This window comes from Schistocerca americana, chromosome 1, assembly GCF_021461395.2.
Source record: "Schistocerca americana isolate TAMUIC-IGC-003095 chromosome 1, iqSchAmer2.1, whole genome shotgun sequence".
NCBI lineage: Eukaryota > Metazoa > Arthropoda > Insecta > Orthoptera > Acrididae > Schistocerca > Schistocerca americana.
The window spans coordinates 783,149,208-783,161,770 of NC_060119.1; the positions used below are offsets into that span (position 1 = coordinate 783,149,208).

At 39.1% G+C, this 12,563-nt stretch overlaps 1 protein-coding gene across 1 annotated transcript in view; it reads left to right on the plus strand.

Moving 5' to 3' along the window:
- The window catches only part of LOC124594193 (ankyrin repeat domain-containing protein 17), a 256,867-nt gene that overhangs the window by 147,589 nt on the left and 96,715 nt on the right, over positions 1–12,563 (plus strand). Inside the window, exons 25-26 of the mRNA XM_047132555.1 lie at positions 2,056–2,292; positions 9,667–9,830. Of these exons, the coding sequence (XP_046988511.1) occupies positions 2,056–2,292; positions 9,667–9,830 (401 nt within the window). The remainder of the gene's footprint in view (positions 1–2,055; positions 2,293–9,666; positions 9,831–12,563) is intronic.

The following is a 12,563-nucleotide window of genomic DNA, read 5'->3' on the forward strand; positions in this document are numbered from 1 at the left end:
TCACTTCCATCTTACGGTTCAGTTCTTTCTCATATCTTTGGTCATATCTTTGTGCAAGACAGAATATACAATAAGGGTGATGTAAAGAACAACTAGCAGGTCCATAAATTGCAAAATAAGAATGGGAGAGCTACACTAGCAATGAAAATACTGAGAAATGCATCCACCATGGAGTATATACAGGGATTTGAAATAATACAGACCTACAGATGGCATGAGTCAGAAATGAATTCTATTGTGATTATACAAAGACTGAGAACTTTTATTACAGTGGAAAGAAGAAAACTGTGGTTAGTCAATGAGAAACTTAAAAGTACCAATTAATGCAGCTGATTTCAAAAGGAAGCTAGATGGTTGAGAGGGAAAGACATGCCAAGGTAGTGTGGCTACAAAGTATCATCAAAGTGAACTGGCTTATAAACAGCTGGACACCTGAAACATACAGCAATGAATAAGGTGAGAATGTGTCAGCCAGATGGTTGCAAGCATCTGGTAAGGGATTGTATATGTATCAGGAGGAGGAGGAGGAGGAGGAGGAGGAGGAGGAGGAGTAATAATGAGAGAGAGAGAGAGAGAGAGAGAGAGAGAGAGAGAGAGAGAAAATCATATTGTGTGTACGCACATGCATCACTGAAATCTGAAAGGTGCATGTGTTCAGTGATGAACCATATATTCATTGATAATTGCTCTTCTGTTGAAGAGTGATCTGTGCTGATTGGTGTATAATATTCCATTCTTTTATATTTGAACTTTGACCATAAAACATTGAAGGCTCACTTTAAAAAGTTCCCATAACTATTGGGAAATAGAGAAGAGGTTGATTTTCAGTGCATCTAAAATAGTTTACTGTTGTGTTCTGTTTCCTTACACTGTATTGGAATTTACTGAACACTTGATAAAGCAGAATAGATAATTCCCAGTAACCAGCACAATCTTTAAATGCTGCTAAATTGCTTCCATTCTCTATTGAAGAATGTTGAAAGCTCGGTGGAATATAGTAGTTAATTCAAAATTACCTATTCCTATTTGTTATCTTTATCTCAGAGATAATACAGGGCTATTCAAAAAGAAGGAACAGATTTCAATATTTATTGTTTCAAAAGAACATAATATAGAAACACAGTGTTCCTGGAAAAAGAGAAGTTCAAATTTTTACACATTCAATGTAAGCACCATGTCTTACTTGACTAATGGCTTCATTTCTTGTGACACATGAAGCAATGGTTTCATTATCGAATTCACAGCTTCAACAGTGCGATGTCGCAGACGTTAAAGGGTGTCAGGCATAGTGGGGATAAAATCGCCATCTTTTATGTAACCTCACAGATAAGTCACAAGGTGTGAGGTCTGGAGACCTGGGAGGGCACCCATGAAGAAGTTCCTCTTCTACTCCCCCTCTTTCAATCCAACGTTCTGGAATATTGTCGGTCATACTTATCGCCAGTGGTATCCCAGGTCTCCAGACCTTACACATTGTGACTTTTTACCTCTGGACTTTCGTAAAAGATGGCACTTTTGTCCACCCTCTGCCTGACACTCTTGAAAGTCTGTGACATTGCATTGTTGAAGCTGTGAATTTGATAACGAGAGACCACTGTTTTGTATGTGACAGGAAATGACACTGTTTTGATATTAGTCGTGTAATACATGGTACTCATATTGAATACATAAAAATTTATACTTTCCTCTTTCCATGAACATTGGAATTGTATGTCTATATTTTGTAGTTTGAAATCTGTTCCTTGTTTTAGAATAGCCCTGTACGTAAAAAGCATGAAGGCATTACTTTTGCCAAAACTGTCACACCAAAGGAAATTCTGCAGTACTACAGCAATCAGTTTTGCTTCTGAAAATGAGAAACATCTTAGTGTGCCTGAGTACAGTCGTTTCAATTGTCTTTTCATTTCTAGATACCCCTCATCACACTACTAGCAATATTAGGGCATAGGCTAAACAACTTAAAGGCCATTACAAATTGTTTTGTTATTTGTAATGTTTGTGCTACCAATATGAAAAGTTTCTCAAAGTCATACAACTTAATTTACATTGTTTCAGGTGAGGTTGTGGCGCAAGAGTGTAATGGTGCATGTGTTTCGGGAGTAGCTGCAGCTTCAACAGCTATGGGGTCAAGAACAGCTTCTGGGGGCACACCTCAGTGCCCCCAAGCTCCTTTCTCCTGTATGGACGTTGATTCAGAGACTGATAGTAACCATGATACAGCACTAACGCTAGCCTGTGCTGGTGGTCATGAGGAACTCGTTGAACTGCTGCTTTCACGTGGAGCTGATATAGGTAAGTTAGTTACTTAATGTAAAACTCTTTTGGCAATAGTGTTTTTTTTTTTTTTCCATCATTTCAGACAGTAATTATTTCTGTGTTACTGTAATGTTAGCGGCCATGTAGATTCACAAGAAACTTTTGAGAAAGCCATGAAGGATACATAATAAAGGCTATAACATCAATGAAGGAAGAAATGTTGAATTATGCTTCACTAACTTTAAAATTACAAAGATACTACTGAGAAATATAATAATCATTTTTCTACAAAGTTAAAGAAGTGCATGGAGGGGCATATGGTCAGCACACTGCTCTCCTGGCGATTTTGCATACTTTCTGGACCGTGGAGTCACCACTACTTGTTAAAGTAGCTCCTCATTTAGCACCAAGAACTGAGTGCACACCGTACCAGTCCTCCAAGCAAGGAAAAATGCTTGACAGAACAGGGAATCACATGCAAATCCTCTGCATGACAGCCATCTATGCTGATAACTATGGAGGGGAACTGATATCATTATTTACATATTTCAATGCAGTCATTATAATCTCCTGTGCCCATACAATCATTAGCTTCTTAATTTTTGGAGCATTTATGTCTTTATTATGTAGAAGGTTGCTTTGACTGAGGTTGGTACTGAGGAATCCACGCCTTATCCATGGTAATGGTCTGCATTAGGAATTTAACTGTTTTATTGAAACACATGAAGTGCTGCATGGACATGCACATTTTGTTTCATTTGTGCTCTAGAGTCAATCCTTGAGGGATCGCACTAGACTTTTAAAAAAAGTTAGCAAATAGTGAAATGCCTTACTCTTTGTGTATCAACATTTTCCAAAGACCTTGTTTTGATATCTTAAACATAAAAGGGCTATTTGGAATGTAAGGTCGAATAGGTCATGAACTGGAAACGACAGTGAAAAATCTGATGAAGCTTTGCGCAGATGTGGTGGGTGTTGTCCCTACAATGCCTGTGGATCACACAGTGTCACTCTTTCCGATTCTGAACACACAGTGAGCACATAAAGATACTAGAAGAATAGTGTCTCCTGCCAAGTACAGGTGCCCACTGCAGGGTTTTGGCTGATTTAATACAAAATTTGCTTGTCACCCTCCAAACAGCCCAGACTTGGTGCCCTCTGATGTTTCTCTCTGCTCAAAGGAGGCAACGTTTTGGCACAGACAACTCACTGCAGACCAGCATAGAGAAGTGGTGGAAGGCACATGCATCTGCCTTCTATGAGGAGGGTATTAGAAAGCTGGTACAGTGCTACAATGGATGTTGAAGTCAGCTGTGTAGAGAAGTAGCTGGAAGGTGTGGCAAACCATTGCAAATAAATAAGTTTCGATTTTCACTGTGGTTTACATTTCATGACCGATTAAATCTTACTTTCTGAATAGCAGTTGTGTTAAGCTTTAGATTTGATGCTATTTCAGCAACTTGCATGTCAGTTCTTCTGGTGTTTTATTCAGCAATTTGTCACTTGGTCTCATAAGCATGTGTGGACACTGTTCCAGGCCTTGCTGCCATGGGAAAGTCTGTAAAGTTTACCAGGAATCAAACCTAGGACCTCCACCGGACCGTGGGGGGCACCCAGAGCTGTGAAGTGTGACTGTATGATGATGAGAAATAATATAGTTTTGTGACTTTATACCAGGTGTGGAAGTGCGAAACCGGAATTTCCCTATAGATGGTGCTAGCCATTCAGTGTAGGGCCTGAGAGACCGCATCTGCAGCACCATCTGCTTCCTGTAATGGCTTACGACGAATGTCAACATACAGTAACCCAAGTTTCATACATTGGTATCTGTTTCAAACCCATAAACGTGCAGAGTTTTGTGTCTGTGAGATATGATATGCAGACAGCATTGGGTTTCTGTTATCATTTAAAGAAAACTGCTTTAGAATCTCATTGAATGCTTGTTGAAGCTTATGGATAACATGGTCTGGGGAAAACAGTGTTTTGAGTGGTTCAGAAAATTCAAAAGTGATGATATTGACATGAGAAACGACGAGTGTGGGGAAACCACCAAGAAGTTCGAAGACAACGAATTGCAGGCCTTATTAGATGAAGATGATACTAAAACACAACACTAACTCGCAGAACAATTGAATGTGATGCAAAAAGCCACTTCTCTTTGGTTGAAAGCTGTGGGAAAATGGGTTCTGCATTAACTAAGTGAAAGACAGCAAATCAATCGAAAGACCACTTGTGAAATGCTGCTCGCCAGATACAAAAGAAACTGGTTTCTCCATCAAATAGTGACAGGTGATGAAAAATGGATATATTTTGAGAATACCAAGCGTCGTAAATTGTGGGTGAATCTAGTAAAACCATTGACGTCCACTGCGAGACTAAATCACTTTGGCAAGAAGAGAATGATCTGTGTTTCGTGAGATTGGAAAGGTGTCATCTATTTTAAACTTCTAAAACCTGGTGAAACCTTTAACACTGGTCATTACCAACAGCAAAAGATCGATTTAAATCGAGCATTACGTGAAAACTGACCATAATATGGAAAAAGGTGAGACAGGGCATTATCCTGGATCAGTATCACTATCACACATAGCAAAACGGGTCAGGGAAACAATCAAGGCATTCTGTTGGGAAATACTAGGGCATGCGACTTATTCTCCAGACTTGGCTCTGTCCAATTGTCATAAGAACTGTTTTGTGTGGCACTCATAGCCTGCCAGAGAGATGGGAGAGACATGTAAGTAGCAGTGGAGATTATTTTGAATAAAATATTGTTTGAAACTGACAAACAAGACGTGTAATTATTGGAATCAAATTGCAGTTTTGTACTGCTACATCTGGTAGTTTATTTATCATAAATGTCAGGCTGTGCAGTGAAGAAAACAGGAATCTGAAAATGTCATTTTCATTTGTGCATACCAAACCAAAAATGTTTACTAAAATAACTACTTCAAGAACAGGTGTAGCATCATTTTATACATGTAATCATCATTTTTAGGGTTCCACACTGCAATCAATAAAAATTGAACACTTGGAAGATCACTTTGTTGTCCTTCAGTTTGTCTGTCTGTCTGCCTGTTAACACCACTTTCTCAGAAACAGGTATCAGTTGAAACATATGTCATATACTGAAGTCTGTGCCCTCTTGATGGTGTAAATAATTTAAGCGCCTGAGTCGATGCAGTCATAAGGTATGGCCACATATGTCACATTCCTGATACTCAGAAACACACTCATCAGCACATATAGGTTAACTATGTATATACTTAGGACTTAGTGGTCTAGCAGAATAGTGCACATCTGGAAATAGACATGTTGCAGGATCAAATCTGTCGAACCATGGACATTTCAGTATTTATTATAACCCAGCTGTCAACAGTGAGGAGTCGCCAGAAACAACACATGGTTTGGGTTCCACATTAAACTGTTGGTCCTCTTTCCCCAGTTGGGGTAGGTTAAGGACATGCAAGTATTCAAGTTGGTGTCCAATAGAAAGAGTTGCACTAGGCCATTGAGCCACAAGAACTTATTATCTGTATAAATTAAGTTTATACAGGACCCTCAGATATTGAGTCCTGTTCACACTTGCCCAGTTTTTTACATGTACAAAGTGTGACCAAAAAAGTAATGCAGTTGGCTGTTTCCTGATGCTTGTATTCGGGTGAGCGCTACCCCAACAGTGGGGAATGGCGGAGGGCGTATCAGCTTTCCAGCTCTGCCATCTGCTACGAGCTGAGAATGCATCAGTATGATGGTTTGCACAAACCCTTGTTCAAGGCTTTTCTCAATGTGCAAGATACGGTAAACTTTGGAGCAACGCTATTCCATCAAGTTTCGTTCAAAACACAAATACCTCTGGCTGAAACTTACAAAATGATTAAAGAAGCCCGTGGGGAGTCTGCCATGTCTTACTTGCAAATTTCCAGGTGGCTAAAACTGTTTAATGAGGGCCAGGAGGAGGTTACTGGTGAAGTCCACTCTGGATGACCACCAACAAGTCCAATACACAATAAGGTGACCCTTGTGCTTGCCTTGCTGAATGCCAACAGACGTCGAGTGTTTGGTGGCTAGCGGATGAGGTAAACATGTCATATGGGACTGTGTTTAACATCATTACCAATGATTTGTGCAGGCTTAAAGTGTGTTCCAAATTGGTTCCAAAAGTATTGAGTGATGACCAGAAGTGCAACCATTTGGAGAGCGTGACAGAACTTGCGGAATGGGTGGAAAGAGACACAGGTTTTTAGACAGTGTCATCAGTGATGTGATATGGGTTTTAGGGTATGACCAAGAAACGAAGTGCCAAAGCTCAAAGTGGCACACTCCCATGTCTCCCAATCCCAAGCAAGAATGAGCAAATCGAAAATGAAAACCATGCTCATCACCTTCTTCAACACGAAAGGCTTCATACATTCAGAGATCATGCCACATGGAATGACTGTGAATGCAACCTACTACCTAGCACTGTCAAAATGATTAGCACATTGCATCACCCTCACAAGGCACATGCCCACATCAATGTAGGTGCTGCATAAGGACAACGTGCCACGCTACACCGCTCTGTTGATTAAGGAATTCAGAGCAAAGTGCAAATTGGCAGTGCTGCTGCAGCCTCTTTGCAGTCCTGACATGGCACCTTCAGACTACTTCCTGTTTCCGCACATCAAAACCATGAAGAAGAGGTGCTGTTTTTGATAACCATTGAGTACATCCAACAGGCGACGCCATGCGATCTAAAGGAAATTCATCACCGCTTTCCTGAAGTGTACCAGGCATGGAGGAATTGCTGGAAGAAGTGTATTGCTGCTCAAGGCAATTATTTCAAAGAATTTTAAAAGATCATATGAATGGATCAGTAGATTTTCTTGTACAGACACAGTTGCTTTACTTTTCAATCACACCTTACATAAAGCAGCAACTGACAATGTAGAAAACACGTTCAGCTTCTCTCCCCACTCCACGCCACGGAAACGTTCTGTAAGCAAAATGCATTGCCCATACTACTCAACTTGCTGAAATGTCGATCACAAAGTAATTGTAAGTTCAGTCTGTACTCCTTTTTTATACAGGGTGTATACACCCGGGACAACCGGGAAATCTGGGAAAAACCTGGTAATTTTTTCATCCAGGAGAAAACTGGGAAAAACCCAGTAATTTTTTGGAATTCAGAGAATTTTCCATTGTTTTAGTTGTCAGTTAAATTTTTGTGATTTTTGACTGGTAAGAACTGATACCCCAACAAAGAATATTGCTGTATACCACTACTGCAGAATATTGCTGCAGCAATAAAATGTAAACGAGAGGGGGGGAAAACCGAAACAAAACTTCTGTTGCAAAGGAAATGCGTCGTTTACAACAAAAAACACCACACACACACACACACACACACACACACACACACACACACACACACACACACACACACAGTCTGCCAAAAGCAAAATGTGTCAAAGGTGTTAGGACAAAGACTATGCAATACTTCCTAACAACAAACTGCTTCAGATAAGTGTGACTTCACAATTGTTTACATTAGGTTCGTTTGAGCAGTTGCCAGAGGGCTAATATGCGTGTGCAGTTCTGTCGCATATGAGCAATAACTTCTCCCACTTCTGGCCACTTGAAGCCAGATGTTAACTGGAAAATTTTTCTGGCATGCCCAAGCTGCCAGATTCTCACAGAGCAGTCTTAAGTTGTAGTGAATGGGGTGGGGTTAGTATGTACGTGACCCGTGTTTACATTTAGTGATTTTGCGGTTTCCTCTTCGTTTGCAGCTCCCACATCGAATAGAAGCAAAATGGATTTCTGTGACTGGGAGCTATCAAGTGGATTACAACATGTCACATAACTACAGAAGGCAGAAATATGTTATTAGTTTCAGTTTGCTGATTTTATTTTATTTCCATGTTTTTATCAGTCAAGCATTAATGGCTTTACAGAACAATGAAGCTATTTATGTCAGTTGGCTAAAGAAATTTGGCTTTTTATTAATCTTTTCTGCTGAGGCAGTCATTCATTTGGAATGAAGTGTTTCATTCCACAGTTCGCTGAATATCAAGTGCATGTTTTCATCTTCTGGCATGTATGACATTATGCCATAATAAGGTACCAAACATGAGATAGTACAGTAGTGGTATTCCAAGAAAACGTACATCTTGAAAACCTTAATGTTAAGTTTGGGACCTACTTCACTGAGAATCTGGACATACAAATGTGCACTTAAAGCCGAATTATGGATTTTAGTATGGTTTATGAAATTCCCGATGCTCTTAGGGTATCTTCTGAAAAGGTAAGATCTCTTAATGCTTTATATGTCTGAATATATGGGCTTCCTGCACCATCATAGCCACGCACAAGCAGTAACGCCTGTTTTCTGGTGCTCTCTGGCACCTGCCAAAATGAACCTGTTTCTAACAGGTCTCGGGGAAAATGTTGTGAATGGTGGTTTTAAGAGAAATACTTTCAAAGTAAATTTCCTTTTACACAAGGTGAATTAAGTTACGCATGAGAATGTGCAATGAATTTCTTAAATTACTCAATGTTTGACGCTCGTTTGAAACTTAAAACTTTGAGGACCAGCTACTTCGATAAACTTTGAGCCCAGAACAACACACATTTATGTCATTGTTTTAAATTTTACTGGCACATTTGTATGATGTATCTTAAAATACAACACATGCAAAAAAGACCAGATTACATGTGAAAGCTTAGCTTCTCTTGTAGCTTATTAATCTTGGAGATCAATATTATAGTGAAAACTTAGCTGTTCCATGTAGCTACACTATGTATATTAATTAAAACCATTAACTTTTCTATTTATGTGTTTGAGCTACTTAAACAGTGATGTTGCTAGTATTGGCTGGCTACATAACGTGTTGTATGCTCTGCATATCTGCTGTCGCTGGCAAGTGAGATCACATGACGTGAGTTATGATTGACTTACAAAAGGGCATCACAGTCTAGATTTCAGTGCTTCAAAAATTAATGTGCTGTGTTTGGTGGTGGAATTCGAATTTATACTTTTGTAATACAAAAATATGCAGTGTATCACAATACCAAAATATGCAAGTAATGTTGCCGCACATCAAAGAGCTTTCCAATTTTTTTTTATAAAGTGCCAGGATGTTGTTGTGCACTGGTGTGTAAAACATTAGCCATTCAAAGGTTTTATAAGTTTTATGGTTCTGTGGGAAAGTATACTGCCACTTAACACAGAGGTGGTGTATTTTTAGCCAGGAAAAAAGTGCATTTTTAACTGGGAAATCTGGTATTTTTTTCCTTGTCCTTGTATATACCCTGTTATATTAGCTACCCAAGGAGCAAGCCGCAGCTACCTATGTTCTTGAATTTCACATATTATGGTTTTATAGTTATGAAATGCTTCTATAACAGAACATGTGCATGATTTTATTCCAGAACACAGAGATAAGAAAGGATTCACGCCATTAATTTTGGCAGCCACAGCAGGACATGAAAAAGTAGTAGAAATACTGTTAAATCATGGTGCAGAGATAGAAGCCCAGTCGGAGAGAACTAAGGATACACCACTCTCTCTTGCCTGTTCAGGAGGTCGTTACGAGGTAATATTAATGCACTTCATGTGCTTTGCATATTCACAATTGATTAGTTGTTGAATGTATTTCACTTATATTTATTCTACTTTCTTATTGTGTCTATAATAAATTTTAATTTCCCGCTCCTAAAGAGGTATTAAGACACTACAAATCAAGGTAATATGAAATAGAACATAATCAGAAATACATAGATTGGGAGCTACAGTAACACTTACTGTTTTGAGATAAATATTTCGTGTATATGCTGTTCTGCAGCCTCAATAAATTATATGAATTGCATGCTGTTATAATAATCCACAAGAGCTGTTTTTCTTATATTTTGTATAATGCTACTGGTTTCACATGATTGCTCATTTGTAAGCAGTACAAAGACACAGTCAAGCTGTTACCAGTGCTCCCATCCCCCTCCTGGCCCCTCAAATGTGTACATACGTACGTGTGTGTGTGTGTGTGTGTGTGTGTGTGTGTGTGTGTGTGTGTGTGTCAATTTTTGGTTGTATGTATAATTTTTACTTACTACAATATTAAAGGCTACATTGCACTCATCAGATAGACGAGGCATTGAGTTGTAGAAGACATGTACATGAAAAAGAATGCTAGAAACATTCAGCTTTAGGGCTAAGTCTTCCATCGGAAGTGGAATTCACACACACACATCGCCACTGTTGTCTCCTGGCACTGAGATCTGACTGCAGTGTTAGTGTGTTGTGTGTCCAAGTTGTGGTTTTGTGAATATAAGACAGTTTACTGCTTATCATGAACTTAGTCTGCAAGCTGAATATTGTAGCATTCTTTTTCATTGTACCTGCCTACAACTCAGTGCTGCCTCCATATGATGAGTAGCAGTCTATTCCTTTCACAATGTTCTTATTCCATCGTAGACTTCCATTGGTTGTATTTTTACTGACGTTATAAGATCTTAGGATTTAAATGTTATTTTTCAATTGATGTCTTCTTTTGTCATATTTGTGCATGACAGTTAAAATGTCAATTTGTGTGTCAGATATACACTTTGTTGTTACACACGACTAAACATTATTCACTAATGGGCAGACTAAGTGGCAGTGCTTTTAACTAGTTCTAAAACACAACTTTTACTGCTGCTTAGCTTGCAGGGGAAAGACATTAATTACAGAAATATTGTAAAATAATTATTTCTCTTTCTTTGAAGAAGTACCTTTTAAAGATCTAATTCCTGCTTTAAATGCAATCTCGTGCTTTACGTTTTGGTTTCACTATCTTAAGATTTTGCATTTTGTCTGGTTTCAGTTGAGTTATATTGTGTGTTATACCTTGAAAAAAAAAAAATCTTCGAAACAAATTCCTACACCATAATTTGTACATCAGAATGGCATTTCCTTTTGTCTCTCCATTTTGTTGCAGGATATTGCTCATTTGTTTGTAGGCTAACTTCTTTCCTTTTTATGTGGGATCTTCTCAATGAAATGACTTACTATCAGCCATAGCAGTTTTAAAAATTGCTCACATGGAGGTGAAACTGCCCTGCGAATTTCCAGCAGTTCTGATAAAAGAAGCAGCTTGAAACTGACATGTGTTTCTTCCTTCGTCTTGTCACTAGCATTCCAAACAATAAAAACATTGTGAACTGAAATAGGCATGAGCCTTCTAAACTTCATCATATAGCGCTTTACACCTTTTTCTCCTTTCAATCAAAAAAAGTTGTAGTTTCTAATCCAAACATGAGATATTTCAAGAAGCTTGCAGAATTTGCGTCCCACACCACACACTAGTCAGCAACGCTAACCATTAAGCCACACTGTGTACACCATAACTCGTAGCATTGCTGTCTGTCCTTGAGAAAGAGCAACTTGCTGTTTCAAAAATTCTCATTGAACTCAGCCACAGAACTTCGATCTATCCTGTCAATGGTCCTCTCTATGGCAGCTTCGGAAGATCATCAGCGTTCTTGTCATGTGGTTACAACTTCTTCATGCTGATGGGCATTGGAGGTAGTTCCACCCATTGAAGCTGTCATCACTGAGTGAATCTTCAGTTTTCTTGAAACTCTCATTGTCGATCTGCACCACTGAATTTTAGCAGGGCTTCATAAAGAGAACGTGGGTGATGTCTCTGCCCTTCTGCCTTCTCGATGAAGTCACAATCCTTTACTCCATATGTGATATCCGAAAGTAACGAAAGATATGATGTGTTCCAAAGTAGTGCTTCAGTAACTTTTACATAAGGCCACAAAAAATCCAAACCAATGCTCCTAGGCTGTACCTCACTGGTCGATGCTTGGTGTTGCAGCATTCTGTCTTTCTCCTAAGTGTGCAGGTTCCATACACAAGCCAGCCGTCTTATTTCTGTGCTCCTGATGACGAGATGTTTCACGTAGTTGTTCTGAATGTAGTGTAGTTGAAATAGGAGCAGTGTATCCGTTGTTGTTTCAGTCTCATGACCATGGAGCAGCAAGTACCGAGTGAAGTCTTTGTGTTTGGTTTCACCGTGTTGTGTGCAAATGTCATGAATTGTATCCCAATCTCTCTGTTACACATCAATGTTCGTAGAGAGCTGATTGTCCAATGTCTTATTGTTTTCTCTTGAGGCCCTTCGTCTGTAGATGGGAGGCATTTGTCAACCGGTATGTGATGTCCCATCAAGAAATTATGTGGAATGCTAGCCTCATCTGGAAAATTGTTCCGTGGTCGGGGATAATCAGATAGGGTGTACCATGCTTGAAAATGGTATCTTTTACAAAAAATTCTGCAATTTCCAGAT